We start from the raw sequence: 21151 nt of genomic DNA, 5'->3' as shown, positions 1-21151 counted from the left end.
TTGCCATGGTCAGATCATATAGATGTTTCATTTATTGGAAAACCTTATATCAAGATTAAGCATTGAATCAATATGATCTGTACTTTGCACTTTGAATATGATACCTCTGCTGAGGATGATAAATAAGTGTGTTACTTCTGCCTTGGATGATAAACAAATGTGCTGTCTCTTCTGAAGATGATAATTAAGTGTGCTTCCTCTGCTGAGAATGATAAATAAGTGTGTTACTTCTGCCTTGGATGATAAACAAATGTGCTGTCTCTTCTGAAGATGATAATTAAGTGTGCTTCCTCTGCTGAGAATGATAAATAAGTGTGTTACTTCGATCGATCTGCCTTAGATGATAAACAAATGTGCTGTCTCTTCTGAAGATGATAAATAAGTGTGCTTCCTCTGCTGAGGATGATAAAGAAGTGTGTTACTTCTGCCTTGGATGATAAACAAATGTGCTGTCTCTTCTGAAGATGATAAATAAGTGTGCTTCCTCTGCTGAGGATGATAAATAAGTGTGTTTTTTCTGCCTTGGATGATAAACAAATATGCTGTCCCTGCTGAGGATGAAAGAGAAGGGTGCTACCCCTGGAGAGGATGCCAAAGAAATGCCTTACCTCTGCTGGTTCTTCTGGCGGCAGGAGGCAGGGCACAACATTCACTGGTTCTTTGGGCAGTGGGAAAGTCAGGTCAAACTCTTCAGTTAACTGCAGCAGCCATTTGTGTAGTGAGGGGGGATAGTCCTTCCACACATTGCTGATGTGTTTGTGGTGGAAACGACCTTCATCGTCCTGAAATACCAAATATCATGCATCAAGAAAGCTGCAGAGAACATGCAGAATTAGTTATCGCATGCATCAAGAAAGCTGCAGAGAACATGCAGAATTAGTTATCGCATGCATCAAGAAAGCTGCAGAGAACATTAAAAAATGTTAGAGTGTACATAAAGAAGGCTGCAGATAACATGCAGAAATAGTTATAGCATGCATCAAGAACGTTACAAAGAACATACAGAATGAGTTAATGTGGTCTTGATTGGAGGAAGTGATGCGTACCTTGATTGGGGAGTTTTTGACGGAGACCACGCAGGCCATGACATCCACAATCCATTGGGGGTTGATGACAACTTTATGCCGCAGGAACTCATTGTCAAAATACTGCACAGTACCAAGCTCATGAAGGAACTCAATTGCCTCCTTGATCTGTAACCATGGAAACTGATCTACTTATCCATAATAATAACAGTAAGTGCATAATTGTAATTGTAATCATAGCTAAGGGATCGTTACATTATGAGGATAGACTAGTAAACTGTGAAAGGAAATAACTTATCCACAACAACTTAATGTTTCAATACATACAAATGTGTGAAATGTAAGACAATGTGACAAACTTTCTCTTCAAGATGAACATATCTGGAAGTGTTCAAGTTCACATAGAGACATCTTTATTATTGTAGATGTCATTGTTCATGTCAACACAGCTACTTACATCTTTATCGTCGTAGATACCGACCCCCATGCCATACTCCTTGATGACAGACCAGTCCATGATGCTGTTCTGGTCCCGGGCACTGAAGACATCAAGACAAATTTTCGTGAATATATACTTATATGTACTTTGTTTACATTGCGTATTTTGGTTTTATGCAATTCGCAATATGACGACAGGTGACATCGGGGCTTCACACATACAGGGTTTCAAGTCTATATTGAAGCATGTTAGTTATATCTGTTGTCCAGCTGTATGATGGTGCTTGATATTATGAGCAACAATCCATGTCATCAGGGAACGAGGACAATGAGTCACTGAGTCTAACCACCCAATCCACCTGGTCACCTGGTAGTTGGGGACCTAACCTGACCTGGAGACCAGCATAGGTTGCTGGGAACCTAACCTGACCCAGAGACCAGCACAGGTTGCTGAGAACCTAACCTGACCCAGAGACCAGCATAGGTTGCTGGGGACCTAACCTGACCCAGAATCTCCATGGGGCGAGCACATTAGTTATGACTGTGAGGGTTTGTGGGTTGTATCCCCCTGATCAAACCACAGTCTCACAGTCTCCTGCTCCCTAGGATGGATGAACGCTTCTTCCTCTAGTACAAGACGTATCCCACTCACTCCAATATCATCGTCTCCATTTTCAGCCAGACTTGCGGTATCTTCTCCCCCATGTTCTTCTGCTCCAAGGTGACCTTCAGCAGCTGCTTCTCCAGCTCAGCCACGCCCTGAAAACATTCGACCCATGACAGATGTGTTTGGCTTGCTTTGGAACTCTAGCCTCACTTAATCAGACAAACCATACCCTTTTCAATTCTGGTGCCTACCCATCTTGTAACCCACATTGTCAACACTTACACCTGCCCACATTGTCAACCCTTATACCTGCCAACACCATCTACCCTTTCACCTGCCAACATTGTCAACCCTTACACCTGCCCATATTGTCAACCCTTACGCCTGCCTACATTGTCAACACTTACACCTGCCAACATTGTCAACACTTACACCTGCCAACATTGTCAACCCTTATACCTGCCACCATTGTCAACACTTACACCTACCCACATTGTCAACCCTTATACCTGCCAACATTGTCAACACTTACACCTACCCATATTGTCAACCCTTATACCTGCCAACATTGTCAACCCTTACACCTGCCCATATTGTCAACCCTTATACCTGCCACCATTGTCAACACTTACACCTACCCACATTGTCAACCCTTATACCTGCCAACATTGTCAACCCTTTCACCTGCCCATATTGTCAACCCTTATACCTGCCACCATTGTCAACACTTACACCTACCCACATTGTCAACCCTTATACCTGCCACCATTGTCAACACTTACACCTACCCACATTGTCAACCCTTACACCTGCCAACATTGTCAACCCTTACACCTGCCAACATTGTCAACCCTTACACCTGCCCACATTGTCAACACTTACACCTGCCTACATTGTCAACACTTACTTACACCTCCCACATTGTCAACCCTTACACCTGCCCATATTGTCAACCCTTATACCTGCTACCATTGTCAACACTTACACCTACCCACATTGTCAACCCTTACACCTGCCAACATTGTCAACCCTTACACCTGCCAACATTGTCAACCCTTACACCTGCCCACATTGTCAACACTTACACCTGCCTACATTGTCAACACTTACTTACACCTCCCACATTGTCAACCCTTACACCTGCCCACATTGTCAACACTTACACCTGCCCACATTGTGAAAACTTACTTACACCTGCCCACATTGTCAACCCTTACACCTGCCCACATTGTCAACACTTACACCTGCCCACATTGTCAAAACTTACACCTGCCTACATTGTCAAAACTTACACCTGCCCACATTGTCAACCCTTACACCTGCCCACATAGTCAACACTGTCACCTGGCAACATTGTCAACCCTTACACCTGCCTACATTGTGAAAACTTACTTACACCTGCCCACATTGTCAACCCTTACACCTGCCCACATTGTCAACACTTACACCTGCCCACATTGTCAAAACTTACACCTGCCTACATTGTCAAATCTTACACCTGCCCACATTGTCAACCCTTACACCTGCCCACATTGTCAACACTTACACCTGCCTACATTGTCAAAACTTACACCTGCCCACATTGTCAACCCTTACACCTGAGAGGAAGAAGACAGTAAAATACTTACTGTTCCTTCAATGGAGCTGACAAAATGAAAGCCTGCAATCTGTGGGTATGTTTTGGTGAGCTCTGCCATTGGGATGTCTGCTTTAGGAACCTTCAGAGAAACAAACCAACACATCATCACAATCGCAAGGGTGTTTTTATGGTGCTTATGCTGGTTTTCTAAACAAATCAAAATAACAGTTTCATTTAGAAAATTGAAAATCTTTGATGGTAATTTATTAGAATAATCTTTCAGGATTAACAAATGGCAATGCCATTATAGAATCATAGCTAAGTTTCAATGACATGACAGCATCCATTACATTTGTTCGTTTGTTTGTCGTTTAATGCCGCACTCAGCAATATTCCATTTATATGACAGCGGTCTGTATAGAAATCGAGTCTGGGCCAGCCAATCCAGTGATTGACATCATGAGCATCAATCTACGCAATTGGGATACAATGACATCAATCATAAACCAAGTCAGCGAGCCTGTCCACCTGATCTTGTTGGTCACCTCTTGCGACAAGCACAGTCGCCTCTTATGGCAAGCATGGGTGTTGAAGACCTATTCCAACCCGGGTCTTCATGGGTGCGTCTATTACGTCAAGACATCACAGATTTAATCATACCACTGCATCAATGACAGCTCAGGTTTATTGACATCAAAGCGCTTTACCATACACATTTCTCCTAGTTTGCTAAGATATAAATGAATAGTGAAAAAATAAGAGCACATTTGTGCCCCTATCCCATACCCTGTTGACGTCACAAACAAAATGGCCATCCAGTGTATGTACCAACATGACATTGTTGCCCAGTGTACGAACCCACATGACATGGCCGGCCAGTGTATGAACCACATGACATGGCCGACCAGTGTATGAACCACATGACATGGCCGTCCAGTGTATGAACCACATGACATGGTCGGCCAGTGTATGAACCATATGACATGGCTGCCCAGTGTATGAACTACATGACATGGCTGCCCAGTGTATGAACCATATGACATGGCTGCCCAGTGTATGAACCACATGACATGGCCGTCCAGTGTATGTACCAACATGACATGGCCACCCAGTGGATGAACCAACATGACATGGCCGCCCAGTGTATGAACTAACATGACATGGCCGCCCAGTGTATGAACTACATGACATGGCCGCCCAGTGTATGAACCAACATGACATGGCCGTCCAGTGTATGAACCATATGACATGGCCGCCCAGTGTATGAACCACATGACATGGCCGCCCAGTGTACGAACCACATGACATTGCCGCCCAGTGTATGAACCCACATGACATGGCCGTCCAGTGCATGAACCAACATGACATGGCCGTCCAGTGTATGAACCCACATGACATGGCCGCCCAGTGTATGAACCATATGACATGGCCGCCCAGTGTATGAACCACATGACATGGCCGTCCAGTGTCTGTATCCTCAAGGTTAGTAGATTGGCTTCCTTCGTAACAATATTCTAGTCATATGAAGTCATACGAGTAATACATGTGATCAACTTTTGACACTTCAGTTAAACCCAAGTCTCTGCCCATAATCATGGCATATTCCAACCCCAAAACATTAGATCCTGGTACATCTAAGGGACACAACTCCCTTCACTGTCAACAACTCACCTGATCACAGTGGGTGCCCACTATAAAGATGGGTGTCTTGGGGGCGTGGCAGGCAATGGAGCTGAGCCAGAAGTCCAGGCCGGCATGTTCAAACCCCTGGCGTGTCGACCACAGAAGCATGTACACAGCTCGCTTGGACAGGAAAAACTGGCATGCAAAAAGTGACATCATTTAAACTCAGAACTGTAAATGGTGACAATTTATTTAAAGTGGGTATTTCTTAATATAAACTACATCTAGTTAGATGACCTGCTAGCTGACCTACTCATGTGTTTTAGAACAATATTTGTTAAGCCAAGTATTGCCATGTCATGTGTATTGTAGAACAATGTTCATGCATCCAAGTATTTTCACCGTTCAGCCAAGTATAATCACCTGATGTGTATTGTAGAACAATGTCTGTTCATCCAAGTATTGACACCTGGTGTGTATTGTAGAACAATGTCTGTTCATCCAAGTATTGTCACCTCATGTGTATTGTAGAACAATGTCTGTTCAGCCAAGTATAGTAACCTGATGTGTATTGTAGAACAATGTTTGTTCATCCAAGTTTAGTCACCTGATGTGTATTGCAGAACAATGTCTGTTCATCCAAGTATTGTCACCTCATGTGTATTGTACAACAATGTCTGTTCATCCAAGTTTAGTCACCTGATGTGTATTGCAGAACAATGTTTGTTCATCCAAGTATAGTCACCTGATGTGTATTGTAGTATAATGTTTGACCTGCGAAGTCCCAGGCACTGTATGTCACTTCAATCTGCTCCGGCGTGGTGACAGTCCACGGCTGAATTGCAATCCCGTCTGTGACGTTTTCCCCACTTGTCCCTTTCGTCTTCTTGTTTGCATCCATCAGGGCTTTTAGGAGGCTGCAGCAAGAGAGCCAGGGTCAAACTGGGATCTGTACTGGGTTCAGGCCTGGGGTGGATTTGAGGTGGTGTTGTAGTGGTGTTGTGGTGGTGTTATGTTGGTGTGGGGGTGGATTGTGGTGTGTTGAGGTGGTGATGGGGTGGTGATAGGCTGGTGTTGGGATGTGTTGTGGTCGTGTTGGGGTGGTGTTGGGGTGGTGTGGGGGTGGTGTGGGGTGGGGTGGGGCTGGTGATAGATTGGTGTTTGGGTGGTGTTGGGTGGTGTTGTAGTGGGGGTGTTGTAGAGGTGTTGGGATGATGTTGGGGATGTGTTGGGGTGGTGATAGATTGGTGTTGGGGTGGTTTTGGGGGGGTGTTGGGGGGTGGTGTTGGGGGGTTGTTGTAGTGGTGTTGTTGTGGTGTTGGGATGATGTAGGGGTGGTGTTGTGGTAGTGTTTGGTGGTTGTGTTGTGGTGGTGTTGTGGTGTTGGGTGGTGTTAGGATGGTATGGTTGTGGTGGTGTTGTGTGGTAGTGTTGGGTGGTGCTGTGGTAGTGTTGGGTGGTGGTGTTGTGGTAGTGTTGGGTAGTGTTGGGTGGTGTTGTGGTAGTGTTGGGTGGTGTTGGGGTGGTGTTGGGGTAGTGTTGGGTGGTGGCATTGTGGTGGCGTTGTGGTGGCATTGGGGTGGTGTTGGGGTGGTGTTGGGGTGGTGTTGTGGTGGTATTGGGTAGTGTTGGGGTGGTGTTGGGGTAGTGTTGGGTGGTGGCGTTGTGGTGGCGTTGTGGTGGCGTTGGGGTGGTGTTGGGGTGGTGTTGGGGTGGTGTTGAGGTGGTGTTGGGGTGGTGTTGAGGTGGTGTTGTGGTGGTTTTGGAATGGTGTTGGGGTGGTGTTGTGGTAGTGTTGGGGTGGTGTTGTGGTAGTGTTGAGTGGTGTTGGGGTGGTGTTGGGGTAGTGTTGGGTGGTGGCATTGTGGTGGCGTTGTGGTGGCGTTGGGGTGGTGTTTGGGTGGTGTTGGGGTGGTGTTGTGGTGGTTTGGGAATGGTGTTGGGGTGGTGTTGTGGTAGTGTTGGGGTGGTGTTGTGGTAGTGTTGGGGTGGTGTTGGGGTGGTGTTTGGGTGCTGTTGAGGTGGTGTTGTAGTTGTTTTGGAATGGTGTTGGGGTGGTGCTGTGGTAGTGTTGGGTGGTGGTGTTGTGTTGTTGTTGTGTTGGTGTTAGGATGGTGACGTTGTGTTGGTGTCGTTTTGGTGTTGTTGTGGTGTTAGGATGGTGTTGTTGTGGTGGTGTTGTGGTGGTGGTGTGGGGAGGATGTAGGGGTGGTGTTGTGGTGGTGTTGTGGTGGTGGTGTGGGGAGGATGTAGGGGTGGTGTTGTGGTGGTGTAGGGGTGTTGTTGTGTTGTTGTTGGGGTGGTGGTGTTAGGATGGTGTTGTTGTGTTGCTGTTTTGTTGTTGTGGTGGTGTTAGGATGGTGTCGTTTTGGTGTTGTGGTGGTGTTAGGATGGTGTTGTTTTGGTGTTGTTGTGTTAGGATGGTGTTAGGGGTGGTGTTGTGGTGGTGTTGGGTTGTGGTGTTGTGTTGTTGTTGTGGTGGTGTTAGGATGGTGTTGTTGAGTTGCTGTTGTGGTGGTGTTGGGATGGTGTAGGGGTGGTGTTGTGGTGGTGTTGTGTTGTTGTGTTGTGTTGCTGTTGTGGTGGTTTTGGGATGTTGTAGGGTTGGTGTTGTTGTGTTGTTGCTGTTGTGGTGGTTTTGGGGTGGTGTTGGGGTGTTGTTGCTGTGTTGTTTTTTGGTGGTGGTGGGATGGTGTTGGGGTTGTGTCGGGTGGTGTAGGAGTGGTAAAAGGGGATGTTTGGGTGGAGGAATGATGGGTGTGAATGTGTATACATTGTATACATTGTTTTTACTTATTTACTGCTGTAAATGGGATTTCAGGCCATACAAAGAAGGAATATATGTCTGTCATTACAGTTTTCACAGCATCATGTAGTACAGTTGACATCTACCTTGTTTTGCCGGCTCCCCCGAGCCCAACCAGCATCAACTTGGTCCGGCGGCAGACCGTGAAGCCACCAGAGAGACGTTTCAGATACGCCTTGACGGACTCGAAGCCTCGGCTCACAACCTCATTCGGGGGTGTTCTCAAGGAGGGACATCGGGAAAGATTTAACCCTGGAAATATGATACATAATGCAATACTTGTCCTGCTCCATCATCACATATGAAGAGAAATAGCAGCACCAGACAAAGCCAATAAGGTTTATAGTGTCAGGAAGTAATGTTTATAGTAGTGGCCAAGGAGGTTTATAGTACTGGCTAGGAAGGTTTCTAGTCCTGGATAGGAAGGTTTATAGTGTTGGCCAGGAACGTTTATAGTGTCGGACAGGAAGGTTTAGAGTGTTGGCTAGGAAGGTTTATAGTGTCGAACAGGAAGGTTTATAGTGCTGGACAGGAAGGTTTATAGTGTTGGCTGGGAAGGTTTATAGTGTTGGCTAAGGAGGTTTATAGTGTCGGCTAGGAAGGTTTATAGTGCTGGACAGGAAGGTTTATAGTGTTGGCCAGGAAGGTTTACAGTGTTGGCCAGGGAGATTTATAGTGTCGGCTAGGAAGGTTTATAGTGCTGGAAAGGAAGGTTTATAGTGTTGGCCAGGAAGGTTTATAGTGTCGGACAGGAAGGTTTATAGTGTTGGTTAGGAAGGTTTATAGTGTCGGACAGGAAGGTTTATAGTGTCGGCTGGGAAGGTTTATAGTGCTGGACAGGAAGGTTTATAGTGTCAGACAGGAAGGTTTATAGTGTCGAACAAGAAGTTTTATAGTGTTGGCTAGGAAGGTTTATAGTGCTGGACAGGAACGTTTATAGTGTTGGCCAGGAAGGTTTATAGTGTCGGCTGGGAAGGTTCATAGTGCTGGACAGGAAGGTTTATAGTGTCGGACAGGAAGGTTTATAGTGTCGAACAGGAAGTTTTATAATGTTGGCTGGGAAGGTTTATAGTGCTTGACAGGAGGGTTTATAGTGTTGGCCAGGAAGGTTTATAGTGTTGCCCAGGGAGGTTTAAAGTGTCGGACAGGAGGGTTTATAGTGTTGGCCAGGAAGGTTTATAGTGTCCGACAGGAAGGTTATAGTGTTGGTTAGGAAGGTTTATAGTGTCGGACAGGAAGGTTTATAGTGTTGGCCAGGAAGGTTTATAGTGTTGGACAGGAAGGTTTATAGTGTTGGCTGGGAAGGTTTATAGTGTTGGCCAGGGAGGTTTATAGTGTCAAAAAGGGAGGTTCATAGTGTCGGCTAGGAAGGTTTATAGTGCTGGACAGGAAGATTTAAGGTGTCTGCCAGGAAGGTTTAAAGAGTTGGCTAGGAAGGTTTATAGTGTCAGCCGATGAGGTTTATATTGACTTACGTGCCAAGTTGGGCATATGTCCGAGTGAGCCTGGGAGACTCTCCATCAGTGGGTTATTGTTGAGGTCAAGGTTCTGGAGCTTGACGAGGCGGCACATGTGCATGGGTACCTGCGTGATGGCCGTGAAGTGCTGGACAGGAACGTTTATAGTGTTGGCCAGGAAGGTTTATAGTGTCGAACAAGAAGGTTTATAGTGTCTGCCAGGAAGGTTTATAGTGCTGGACAGGAACGTTTATAGTGTTGGCCAGGAAGGTTTATAGTGTCGGCTGGGAAGGTTTATAGTGCTGGACAGGAAGGTTTATAGTGTCGGACAGGAAGGTTTATAGTGTCGAACAGGAAGTTTTATAATGTTGGCTGGGAAGGTTTATAGTGCTGGACAGGAACGTTTATAGTGTCGAACAAGAAGGTGTATAGTGTCTGCCAGGAAGGTTTATAGTGTTGGCCAGGAAGGTTTATAGTGTTGCCCAGGGAGGTTTAAAGTGTCGGACAGGAGGGTTTATAGTGTTGGTTAGGAAGGTTTATAGTGTCGGACAGGAAGGTTTATAGTGTTGGCCAGGGAGGTTTAAAGTGTCGGACAGGAGGGTTTATAGTGTTGGTTAGGAAGGTTTATAGTGTCGGACAGGAAGGTTTATAGTGTTGGCCAGGAAGGTTTATAGTGTCCGACAGGAAGGTTATAGTGTTGGTTAGGAAGGTTTATAGTGTTGGCCAGGGAGGTTTATAGTGTCAAAAAGGGAGGTTTATAGTGTCGGCTAGGAAGGTTTATAGTGCTGGACAGGAAGATTTATGGTGTCTGCCAGGAAGGTTTAAAGTGTTGGCTAGGAAGGTTTATAGTGTCGGTCAGGAAGGTTTATAGTGTTGGCCAGGGAGGTTTATAGTGTCGGCTAGGAAGGTTTATAATGTCGGACAGGAAGGTTTATAGTGTTGGCCAGGGAGGTTTATAGTGTCGGCTAGGAAGGTTTATAATGTTGGCTAGGAAGGTTTATAGTGTCAGCCGATGAGGTTTATACTGACTTACGTGCCAAGTTGGGCATATGTCCGAGCGAGCCTGGGAGACTCTCCATCAGTGGGTTATTGTTGAGGTCAAGGTTCTGGAGCTTGACGAGGCGGCACATGTGCATGGGTACCTGCGTGATGGCCGTGAAGTTCAGGACCAGGGTCTCCAGGGAATGCAGCTGGAACACAACTGGGGGGATGCCTCCAAACTCCTCGTCAGCTGTGCAGCACATTGAACAAAATAATATTCAGGTGGACACTGTGATAGCACATTCAACAATGCAATGTTCCTGGTGGGAATATAGTGATAAAACATTCAACAATGCAATGTTCCAGGTGGGAATATAGTGATAGCACATTCAACAATGTAATGTTCCTGGTGGGAATACAGTGATAGCATATTCAACGATGTAATGTTCCAGGTGGGAATATAGTGATAGCACGTTCAACAATGCAATGTTCCAGGTGGGAATATAGTGACAGCACATTCAACAATGCAATGTTCCAGGTGGGAATATAGTGACAGCACATTCAACAATGCAATGTTCCAGGTGGGAATATAGTGATAGCACATTCAACAATGCAATGTTCCAGGTGGGAATATAGTGATAGCACATTCAACAATGCAATGTTCCAGGTGGGAATATAGTGACAGCACATTCAACAATGCAATGTTCAGACAAAGTGGCAGACTATGCAGATTTGGGGTGTGCAGCTGAAGATCTGCTACTTACAAGACTGCAGCAACTCCATTGTAGAACCTACGGAGGGATGTCAGAATCTGACTCCGATATCATGGACTTCTGAGGTTACTATGATCACTACCTTCCAGCAGGCATCAAGTGACACAATGTTACTGACGAAATGGGAACTTACTGATACACTGGGAGCCGAGACGAGGAATGTTCCAGAACAACTCTGCATTCAGGGCAGACAACTCCGCTGCATCCAGCTTCCCGTTTCTGTTTAAGTCATAGTCATCAAACTGCTGCTTTATGTCCTGTGAGGAAAAACAACTTGTATGAGTGACGAGTACCACCACAGCACTACAACAAAACAAGAGTGTCAACTTGTATGAGTGATGACCACAGCACGACAACAATAACACAAGAGAGTCAACTTGTATGAGTGATGACCACAGCACTACAACAAAACAAGAGTGTCAACTTGTATGAGTGATGACCACAGCACGACAACAATAACACAAGAGTGTCAACTTGTATGAGTGACGACCACAGCACTACAACAAAACAAGAGTGTCAACTTGTATGAGTGATGACCACAGCACGACAACAATACCACAAGAGAGTCAACTTGTATGAGTGATGACCACAGCACTACAACAAAACAAGAGTGTCAACTTGTATGAGTGATGACCACAGCACGACAACAATAACACAAGAGTGTCAACTTGTATGAGTGACGACCACAGCACTACAACAAAACAAGAGTGTCAACTTGTATGAGTGATGACCACAGCACGACAACAATAACACAAGAGAGTCAACTTGTATGAGTGATGACCACAGCACTACAACAAAACAAGAGTGTCAACTTGTATGAGTGATGACCACAGCACGACAACAATAACACAAGAGTGTCAACTTGTATGAGTGACGACCACAGCACGACAACAATAACACAAGAGTATCAACTTGTATGAGTGACGACCACAGCACGACAACAATAACACAAGAGTATCAACTTGTATGAGTGACGACCACAGCACTACAACAATAACACAATAGTGTCAACTTGTATGAGTGATGACCACAGCACGACAACAATACCACAAGAGTGTCAACTTGTATGAATGACTAGTACCACCACAGCACGACAACAATACCACAAGGGTATCAACTTGTATGAATGACGACCACAGCACTACAATGATACCACAAGAGTGTCAACTTGTATGAGTGATGACCACAGCACGACAACAATAACACAAGAGAGTCAACTTGTATAAGTGATGACCACAGCACGACAACAATACCACAAGAGTGTCAACATGTATTAATGACTAGTACCACCACAGCACGACAACAATACCACAAGGGTATCAACTTGTATGAGTGACGACCACAGCACTACAATGATACCACAAGAGTGTCAACTTGTATGAGTGATGACCACAGCACTACAATGATACCACAAGAGTGTCAACTTGTATGAGTGACGACCACAGCACTACAACAATAACACAAGAGTGTCAACTTGTATGAGTGACGACCACAGCACTACAATAATACCACAAGAGTGTCAGCTTGTATGAGTGATGACCACAGCACTACAATAATACCACAAGAGAGTCAGCTTGTATGAGTGATGACCACAGCACTACAATAATACCACAAGAGTGTCAGCTTGTATGAGTGACGACCACAGCACTACAATAATACCACAAGAGTGTCAGCTTGTATGAGTGACGACCACAGCACTACAATAATACCACAAGAGTGTCAACTTGTATAAGTGATGACCACAGCACTACAATAATACCACAAGAGTGTCAACTTGTATGAGTGACGAGTCCAGCACTACAACAATACAAGAGTGTCAACTTGTATGAGTGACGAGTACAGCACTACAACAATACAAGAGTGTCAACTTGTATGAGTAAAGAGTCCAGCACTACAACAATACAAGAGTGTCAACTTGTATGAGTAATGTGTACTGCACTACAACAATACAAGAGTGTCAACTTGTATAAGTGATGACCACAGCACTACAATAATACCACAAGAGTGTCAACTTGTATGAGTGATGACCACAGCACTACAATAATACCACAAGAGTGTCAACTTGTATGAGTAAAGAGTCCAGCACTACAACAATACAAGAGTGTCAACTTGTATGAGTAATGTGTACTGCACTACAACAATACAAGAGTGTCAACTTGTATGAGTAAAGAGTCCAGCACTACAACAATACAAGAGTGTCAACTTGTATGAGTAATGTGTACTGCACTACAACAATACAAGAGTGTCAACTTGTATGAGTAAAGAGTCCAGCACTACAACAATACAAGAGTGTCAACTTGTATGAGTAAAGAGTCCAGCACTACAACAATACCACAAGAGTGTCAACTTGTATGAGTGATGAGTACAGCATTACAACAATACAAGAGTGTCAACTTGTATGAGTGATGAGTACAGCATTACAACAATACAAGAGTGTCAACTTGCATGAGTGACGAGTACAGCATTACAACAATACAAGAGTGTCAACTTGCATGAGTGACGAGTACAGCATTACAACAATACAAGAGTGTCAACTTGCATGAGTGACGAGTACAGCATTACAATCATACAAGAGTGTCAACTTGTATGAGTGACGAGTCCAGCACTACAGTCATACAAGAGTGTCAACTTGTATGAGTGATGAGTACCACCACAGCACTACCAGAAGGTGTCAACTTGTATTAGTACCACTTCCAGCACAACAACAAAACTACAACAGTACTACGGCTGGTATTCAATGTGGTACAGTGATATCTGCGGATACCCCAGGGTGGAAGTGGCCAGTCAACAGCAGTCACCTGTGTGTCCAGGAACGTGTGCACATAGGAGTGGAGGGCACACCAGTCTTTAAATCCATCCCACTTGAAGCCAGATGTCAACTGAGATGACGTTGGGACTAACCAGGGCATCCCTGAAACAAACATCACCATCGTTAGTAATCCTCATCTCTATACACAGCAGCACCAGATCCACCACCATCAGGTAGCATGAAGCATGAATATCACCACTGACCACAGGAGCAAATATACCAGGAAACACACACACACACACACACACACACACACACACACACACACACACACACACACACACACACGACAGGCTCAAGTATTGCAGTGTAAGTATGACATCCATCTTACCTGACAGGTTCAAGTATTTCAGTGCAAATATGACATCCATCTCACCTGACAGGTTCAAGTATTGCAGTGTAAATATGACATCCATCTCACCTGACAGGTTCAAGTATTGCTGTGTAAATATGACATCCTTCTCACCTGACAGGCTCAAGTATTGCTGTGTAAATATGACATCCTTCTCACCTGACAGGTTCAAGTATTGCAGTGTAAATGTGACATCCATCTCACCTGACAGGTTCAAGTATTGCAGTGTAAATATGACATCCATCTCACTTGACAGGTTCAAGTATTGCAGTGTAAATATGACATCCATCTTACCTGACAGGTTCAAGTATTGCAGTGCAAATATGACATCCATCTCACCTGACAGGTACAAGTATTGCAGTGTAAATATGACATCCATCTCATCTGACAGGCTCAAGTATTGCAGTGTAAATATGACATCCATCTCACCTGACAGGTTCAAGTATTGCAGTGTAAATATGACATCCATCTCACCTGACAGGTTCAAGTATTGCTGTGTAAATATGACATCCTTCTCACCTGACATGTTCAAGTATTGCAGTGTAAATATGACATCCATCTCACCTGACAGGCTCAAGTATTGCAGTGTAAATATGACATCCATCTCACCTGACAGGTTCAAGTATTGCAGTGTAAATATGACATCCATCTCACCTGACAGGTTCAAGTATTGCAGTGTAAATATGACATCCATCTCACCTGACAGGCTCAAGTATTGCAGTGTAAATATGACATCCATCTCACCTGACAGGTTCAAGTATTGCAGTGTAAACATGACATCCATCTCACCTGACAGGTTCAAGTATTGCAGTGTAAATATGACATCCATCTCACCTGACAGGTACAAGTATTGCAGTGTAAATATGACATCCATCTCACCTGACAGGTTCAAGTATTGCAGTGTAAATATGACATCCATCTCACCTGACAGGTTCAAGTATTGCAGTGTAAATATGACATCCATCTCACCTGACAGGTTCAAGTATTGCTGTGTAAATATGACATCCTTCTCACCTGACAGGCTCAAGTATTGCAGTGTAAATATGACACCATCTCACCTGACAGGTTCAAGTATTGCAGTGTAAATATGACATCCATCTCACCTGACAGGTTCAAGTATTGCAGTGTAAATATGACATCCATCTCACCTGACAGGTTCAAGTATTGCAGTGTAAATATGACATCCATCTCACCTGACAGGTTCAAGTATTGCAGTGTAAATATGACACCATCTTACCTGACAGGCTCAAGTATTGCAGTGTAAATATGACATCCATCTCACCTGACAGGCTCAAGTATTGCAGTGTAAATATGACATCCATCTCACCTGACAGGTTAAGTATTGCAGTGTAAATATGACATCCATCTCACCTGACAGGTTCAAGTATTGCAGTGTAAATATGACATCCATCTCACCTGACAGGTTCAAGTATTGCAGTGTAAATATGACACCATCTTACCTGACAGGTTCAAGTATTGCAGTGTAAATATGACATCCATCTCACCTGACAGGCTCAAGTATTGCAGTGTAAATATGACATCCATCTCACCTGACAGGTTAAGTATTGCAGTGTAAATATGACATCCATCTCACCTGACAGGTTCAAGTATTGCAGTGTAAATATGACATCCATCTCACCTGACAGGTTCAAGTATTGCAGTGTAAATATGACATCCATCTCACCTGACAGGTTCAAGTATTGCTGTGTAAATATGACATCCTTCTCACCTGACATGTTCAAGTATTGCAGTGTAAATATGACATCCATCTCACCTGACAGGCTCAAGTATTGCAGTGTAAATATGACATCCATCTCACCTGACAGGTTCAAGTATTGCAGTGTAAATATGACATCCATCTCACCTGACAGGTTCAAGTATTGCAGTGTAAATATGACATCCATCTCACCTGACAGGCTCAAGTATTGCAGTGTAAATATGACATCCATCTCACCTGACAGGTTAAGTATTGCAGTGTAAATATGACATCCATCTCACCAGACAGGTTCAAGTATTGCAGTGTAAATATGACATCCATCTCACCTGACAGGCTCAAGTATTGCAGTGTAAATATGACATCCATCTCACATGACAGGTTAAGTATTGCAGTGTAAATATAACACCATCTCACCTGACAGGTTAAAGTATTGCTGTGTAAATATGACATCCATCTCACCTGACAGGTTAAGTATTGCAGTGTAAATATGACATCCATCTCACCTGACAGGTTCAAGTACTTCAGTTTCTGCAGCTTCCTGAAGTCGTGTGGAACATCAGAGAGAGGGTTGGAGCTGAGGTCAAGGTGAGTGAGCTCGGGGAATTTGCAGATCTCAGGAGGAATCCTGGTGATCATGAGCCCGGTCAGTGACAGCTGGGTGAGGTGCGAGGTGGTCGGCCACTTGGACGGCAAGGTGGTCAGCGGCAGTCGGTGGAGGGTCAGCTGCTCCATGCGAGGAACCAGGAACAGGTCTTCAGGAATTTGCTTCATGGCGCCATTTTGAAGAATGATTGCTTGGAGTTGAGCACATCCAGACACACCATTGGGTAGCGACTGCAGGTTGTGACAGTTCTCCAGAACAAGATATTGCAGGTTGGAGAACCTGGAAAAGAAGTCATCCGGGAGGCTCTTCTGATTTGGTAACTCTCTGTGGAAATAGTTGACAGTTTCATTGTAAGGTTCAAAGTACTTGTGGTCATAAAGTAATTGCTTCGCCTCTTCCGGATCAAAGATTTCGGTTGTCTTCATTGACAACTGGTGACCCTTACAGAACATGTTTTTCTTTTTGACCATCAGCAAAGATGGGTCTTCAAACAGTTCACCCTTGAAGTCCTGCCGATAAGAGTCTGAGTCGGGGATACTCTTCTCGATATCTTCTGGATAGGAGTTGGAGCCTTGCTGGGAATACATAGCTCCTCGCTGCTCTGCAAAGATGTGACACTGGGCAGTGTATACCCTCAGAAGTGAGGTTAACTGATTCTCCACCTGAAACATGAACATTGAAGGTCATAGAAGTGTAGACCCTCAGAAGTGAAGTCTTTCAGCATAAGGGTACATGTGTGAGTGATCATTGCTTTGAACAGTATGTCATGGTAATTCAGCTGTGAGAGGAAAGCCCAAAGTAACACAGAACAAGGATGACACCACCCCTTTGTGGATCTCCATCAGCATGGGCATGGTGCTGTCCAAGCTGATATGTTGGCCACTGCTGATGGGAATATGACCTAGGAGCATTCAAATTAACAGAACTAAGCAGTTAATAGAGATCACTTTACAATGGTCAGCATAAGATAATAACGAGACAGTGAACAGCCAACACAAAACAGTAAATAGACAAATACACAATTTATAGACAGCACTAGACAGTGAATACACAGTGTGAGAGTGCACACTAGATAGTGAATAGACAGCACTAGATGATGAATAGACTTGTCTGATGTCTCCGTGTTGGAGATGACTGACCTGCTGTCTTGAAGCATCTGGTTTCATTCCTGAGAGGATCTTGTCAAACACAGGCAGGATCAGCTGGAATAGACAGAACAAAGAGCCATGTATTTACCCTGTTGGCAATGCTAGTCAGGTATCTATCTTCAGGGCAAAGATGTATTTACCTTTTTGGCAATGATAATGACGCATTTACCCTCGTGGTAATGATAGTCTGATATTTATCATGAAGGCAAAGATGTACTTACCTTGGTGGCAATGAGAGCCATGTGTTTACCCTGGTGGCAATACTAGGCTAGTATTTGTCTTGAGGGCAATGATGTACTTACCTTGGTGGAAATGAGAGTCATATATTTACCTTGGAGGCAGTGAGGGTCATGTATTTACCATGGTGGCAGTGAGTGCCATGTATTTACCCTGGTGGCAGTGAGTGCCATGTGTTTACCCTGGTGGCAGTGAGAGTCATGTATTTACCCTGGTGGCAGTGAGTGTCGTGTATTTACCCTAGTGGCAGTGAGTGACGTGTGTTTACCCTGGTAGCAGTGAGTGCTGTGTATTTACCCTGGTGGCAGTGAGAGCCATGTGTTTACCCTGGTGGCAGTGAGTGCCATGTGTTTACCCTGGTGGCAGTGAGTGCCATGTGTTTACCCTGGTGGCAGTGAGTGCCATGTATTTACCCTGGTGGCAGTGAGAGCCATGTATTTACTCTGGTGGCAGTGAGTGCCATGTGTTTACCCTGGTGGCAGTGAGTGCCATGTGTTTACCCTGGTGGCAGTGAGAGCCATGTATTTACCCTGGTGGCAGTGAGTGCCATGTGTTTACCCTGGTGGCAGTGAGTGCCATGTGTTTACCCTGGTGGCAGTGAGAGCCATGTATTTACCCTGGTGGCAGTGAGTGCAGTGTATTTACCCTGGTGGCAGTGAGAGCCATGTATTTACCCTGGTGGCAGTGAGTGCCATGTATTTACCCTGGTGGCAGTGAGAGCCATGTATTTACTCTGGTGGCAGTGAGTGCCATGTGTTTACCCTGGTGGCAGTGAGAGCCATGTATTTACCCTGGTGGCAGTGAGTGCCATGTGTTTACCCTAGTGGCAGTGAGAGCCATGTATTTACCCTGGTGGCAGTGAGAGTCATGTATTTACCCTGGTGGCAGTGAGTGCCATGTGTTTACCCTGGTGGCAGTGAGTGCAGTGTATTTACCCTGGTGGCAGTGAGTGCCATGTATTTACCCTGGTGGCAGTGAGAGTCATGTGTTTACCCTGGTGGCAGTGAGTGCCATGTATTTACCCTGGTGGCAGTGAGAGCCATGTATTTACCCTGGTGGCAGTGAGTGCCATGTGTTTACCCTAGTGGCAGTGAGAGCCATGTATTTACCCTGGTGGCAGTGAGAGTCATGTATTTACCCTGGTGGCAGTGAGTGCCATGTGTTTACCCTGGTGGCAGTGAGTGCCATGTTTTTACCCTGGTGGCAGTGCGTGTCATGTGTTTACCCTGGTGGCAAAGATAGTCAGGTGTTTATCTTGGGGGCAATGATAGTCAGGTATCTATCTTCAGGGCAATGATGTATTTACCTTGGTGGCAATGAGAGCAGTGTACGCCCAGCCTGAGTTGTGGGAGGCAAACATGAGGTCAGTTGGGAGGCTGGGTTGGGGAGTGAGGGGAGGGATGTTCACCAGATGGATGGGGATGTCCAAGCTCATCTTCCGGTCTTCCACCTTGTGTCGAACAAACACCTGATCTGAAGAACAATTATATTTTGATCAATTTGTTATGTTAGTCAATAGCTTGATGTATGTGATTTAATGAACACCACAAGACCGAAACATGAGACAATCTGTTTACCTGGACATGACTATTTACCTTGGACGAGAGTCTGTGCACCTGGACGTGACTATTTACCTTGGATCAGACGTGACTATTTACCTTGGATCAGATGTGACTATTTACCCTGGAACAGACAGAGTCTGTGCACCTGGACGTGACTATTTACCTTGGATCAGACGTGACTATTTACCTTGGATCAGATGTGACTATTTACCTCGGAACAGACAGAGTCTGTGCACCTGGACGTGACTATTTACCTCGGATCAGATGTGACTATTTACCTCGGAGCAGACAGAGTCTGTGCACCTGGACAAGACTATTTACCTGGAGCAGACAGGGTCCGTGCACCCGGACGTGACTATTTACCTTGGATCAGATGTGACTATTTACCTTGGAGCAGACAGAGTCCGTGCACCTGGACGTGACTATTTACCTTGGATCAGATGTGACTATTTACCTTGGATCAGATGTGACTATTTACCTTGGATCAGACAGAGTCTGTGCACCTGGAGGTCCTTGAACAAATGAAGGACTGGTGAGTAGAGTAATTTGTGGAAGTCCAGGCCCGAGGGGAGGAAGATGTAGGCTTTTTCTACCACACTTGTTTCTCCAACATTCCAATCAGCCAATGTCCTCGCGTGTTCAGTTATCTGCAGTTCTTGCACTGCAAGATAGTAGTGTGTATTCAGGTACAGATACTTAGTATGCAAGTATTGGTGAATACTTCCTAGAGTGCAGGTATTGCTGAATACTTCCTAGTGTGCAAGTATTGGTGAATACTTCCTAGAGTGCAGGTATTGGTGAATACTTCCTAGAGTGCAGGTATTGGTGAATACTTCCTACATTGCAGGTATTGGTGAATACTTTCTTGAGTGCAGGTATTGGTGAATACTTCCTAGAGTGCAGGTATTGGTGAATACTTCCTAGAGTGCAGGTATTGGTGAATACTTCCTAGGGTGCAGGTATTGGTGAATGCTTCCTAGAGTGCAGGTATTGGTGAATACTTCCTAGAGTGCAGGTATTGGTGAATACTTCCTAGGGTGCAGGTATTGGTGAATACTTCCTAGAGTGCAGGAATAGGTGAATACTTCCTAGAGTGCAGGTATTGGTGAATACTTACTAGAGTGCAGGTATTGGTAAATACTTCCTAGAGTGCAGGTCCAGGTGAATACTTCCTAGAGTGCAGGTACAGGTGAATACTTAATAGAGTGCAGGTACTGGTGAATACTTACTAGATTGCAGGTAATGGTGAATACTTCCTAGAGTCCAAGCACAGGTGAATACTTCCTAGAGTGCAAGTACAGGTGAATACTTCCTAGAGTGCAGGTCCAGGTGAATACTTCCTAGAGTGCAGGTATTAGTGAATACTTCCTAGAGTGCAGATATTGGTGAATACTTCCTAGAGTGCGGGTATTGGTGAATACTTCCTAGAGTGC

General features: G+C 44.9%; 1 protein-coding gene across 1 annotated transcript in view; it reads right to left on the bottom strand.

Annotated features, from left to right (window-relative positions):
* Positions 1-21151, bottom strand: part of LOC139449702 (uncharacterized) — a 113048-nt gene that overhangs the window by 26676 nt on the left and 65221 nt on the right. Inside the window, exons 41-55 of the mRNA XM_071231208.1 lie at positions 20197-20379; positions 19463-19629; positions 17911-17973; positions 16671-17433; positions 14088-14200; positions 11423-11546; positions 10569-10766; positions 8165-8330; positions 6018-6189; positions 5321-5467; positions 3699-3788; positions 2116-2222; positions 1483-1564; positions 1047-1193; positions 609-782 (exon numbers count right to left, since the gene is read on the bottom strand). Coding sequence (XP_071087309.1) covers positions 609-782; positions 1047-1193; positions 1483-1564; positions 2116-2222; positions 3699-3788; positions 5321-5467; positions 6018-6189; positions 8165-8330; positions 10569-10766; positions 11423-11546; positions 14088-14200; positions 16671-17433; positions 17911-17973; positions 19463-19629; positions 20197-20379 — 2696 coding nt within the window. The remainder of the gene's footprint in view (positions 1-608; positions 783-1046; positions 1194-1482; positions 1565-2115; positions 2223-3698; positions 3789-5320; positions 5468-6017; positions 6190-8164; positions 8331-10568; positions 10767-11422; positions 11547-14087; positions 14201-16670; positions 17434-17910; positions 17974-19462; positions 19630-20196; positions 20380-21151) is intronic.

The sequence above is a fragment of the Haliotis cracherodii genome, unplaced genomic scaffold (genome assembly GCF_022045235.1).
Source record: "Haliotis cracherodii isolate W230 unplaced genomic scaffold, xgHalCrac1.p SCAF_8, whole genome shotgun sequence".
Classification (NCBI taxonomy): domain Eukaryota; kingdom Metazoa; phylum Mollusca; class Gastropoda; order Lepetellida; family Haliotidae; genus Haliotis; species Haliotis cracherodii.
The sequence above is the reverse complement of the archived record's forward strand: the minus strand, read 5'-3'. Positions and strand labels throughout refer to the sequence as shown.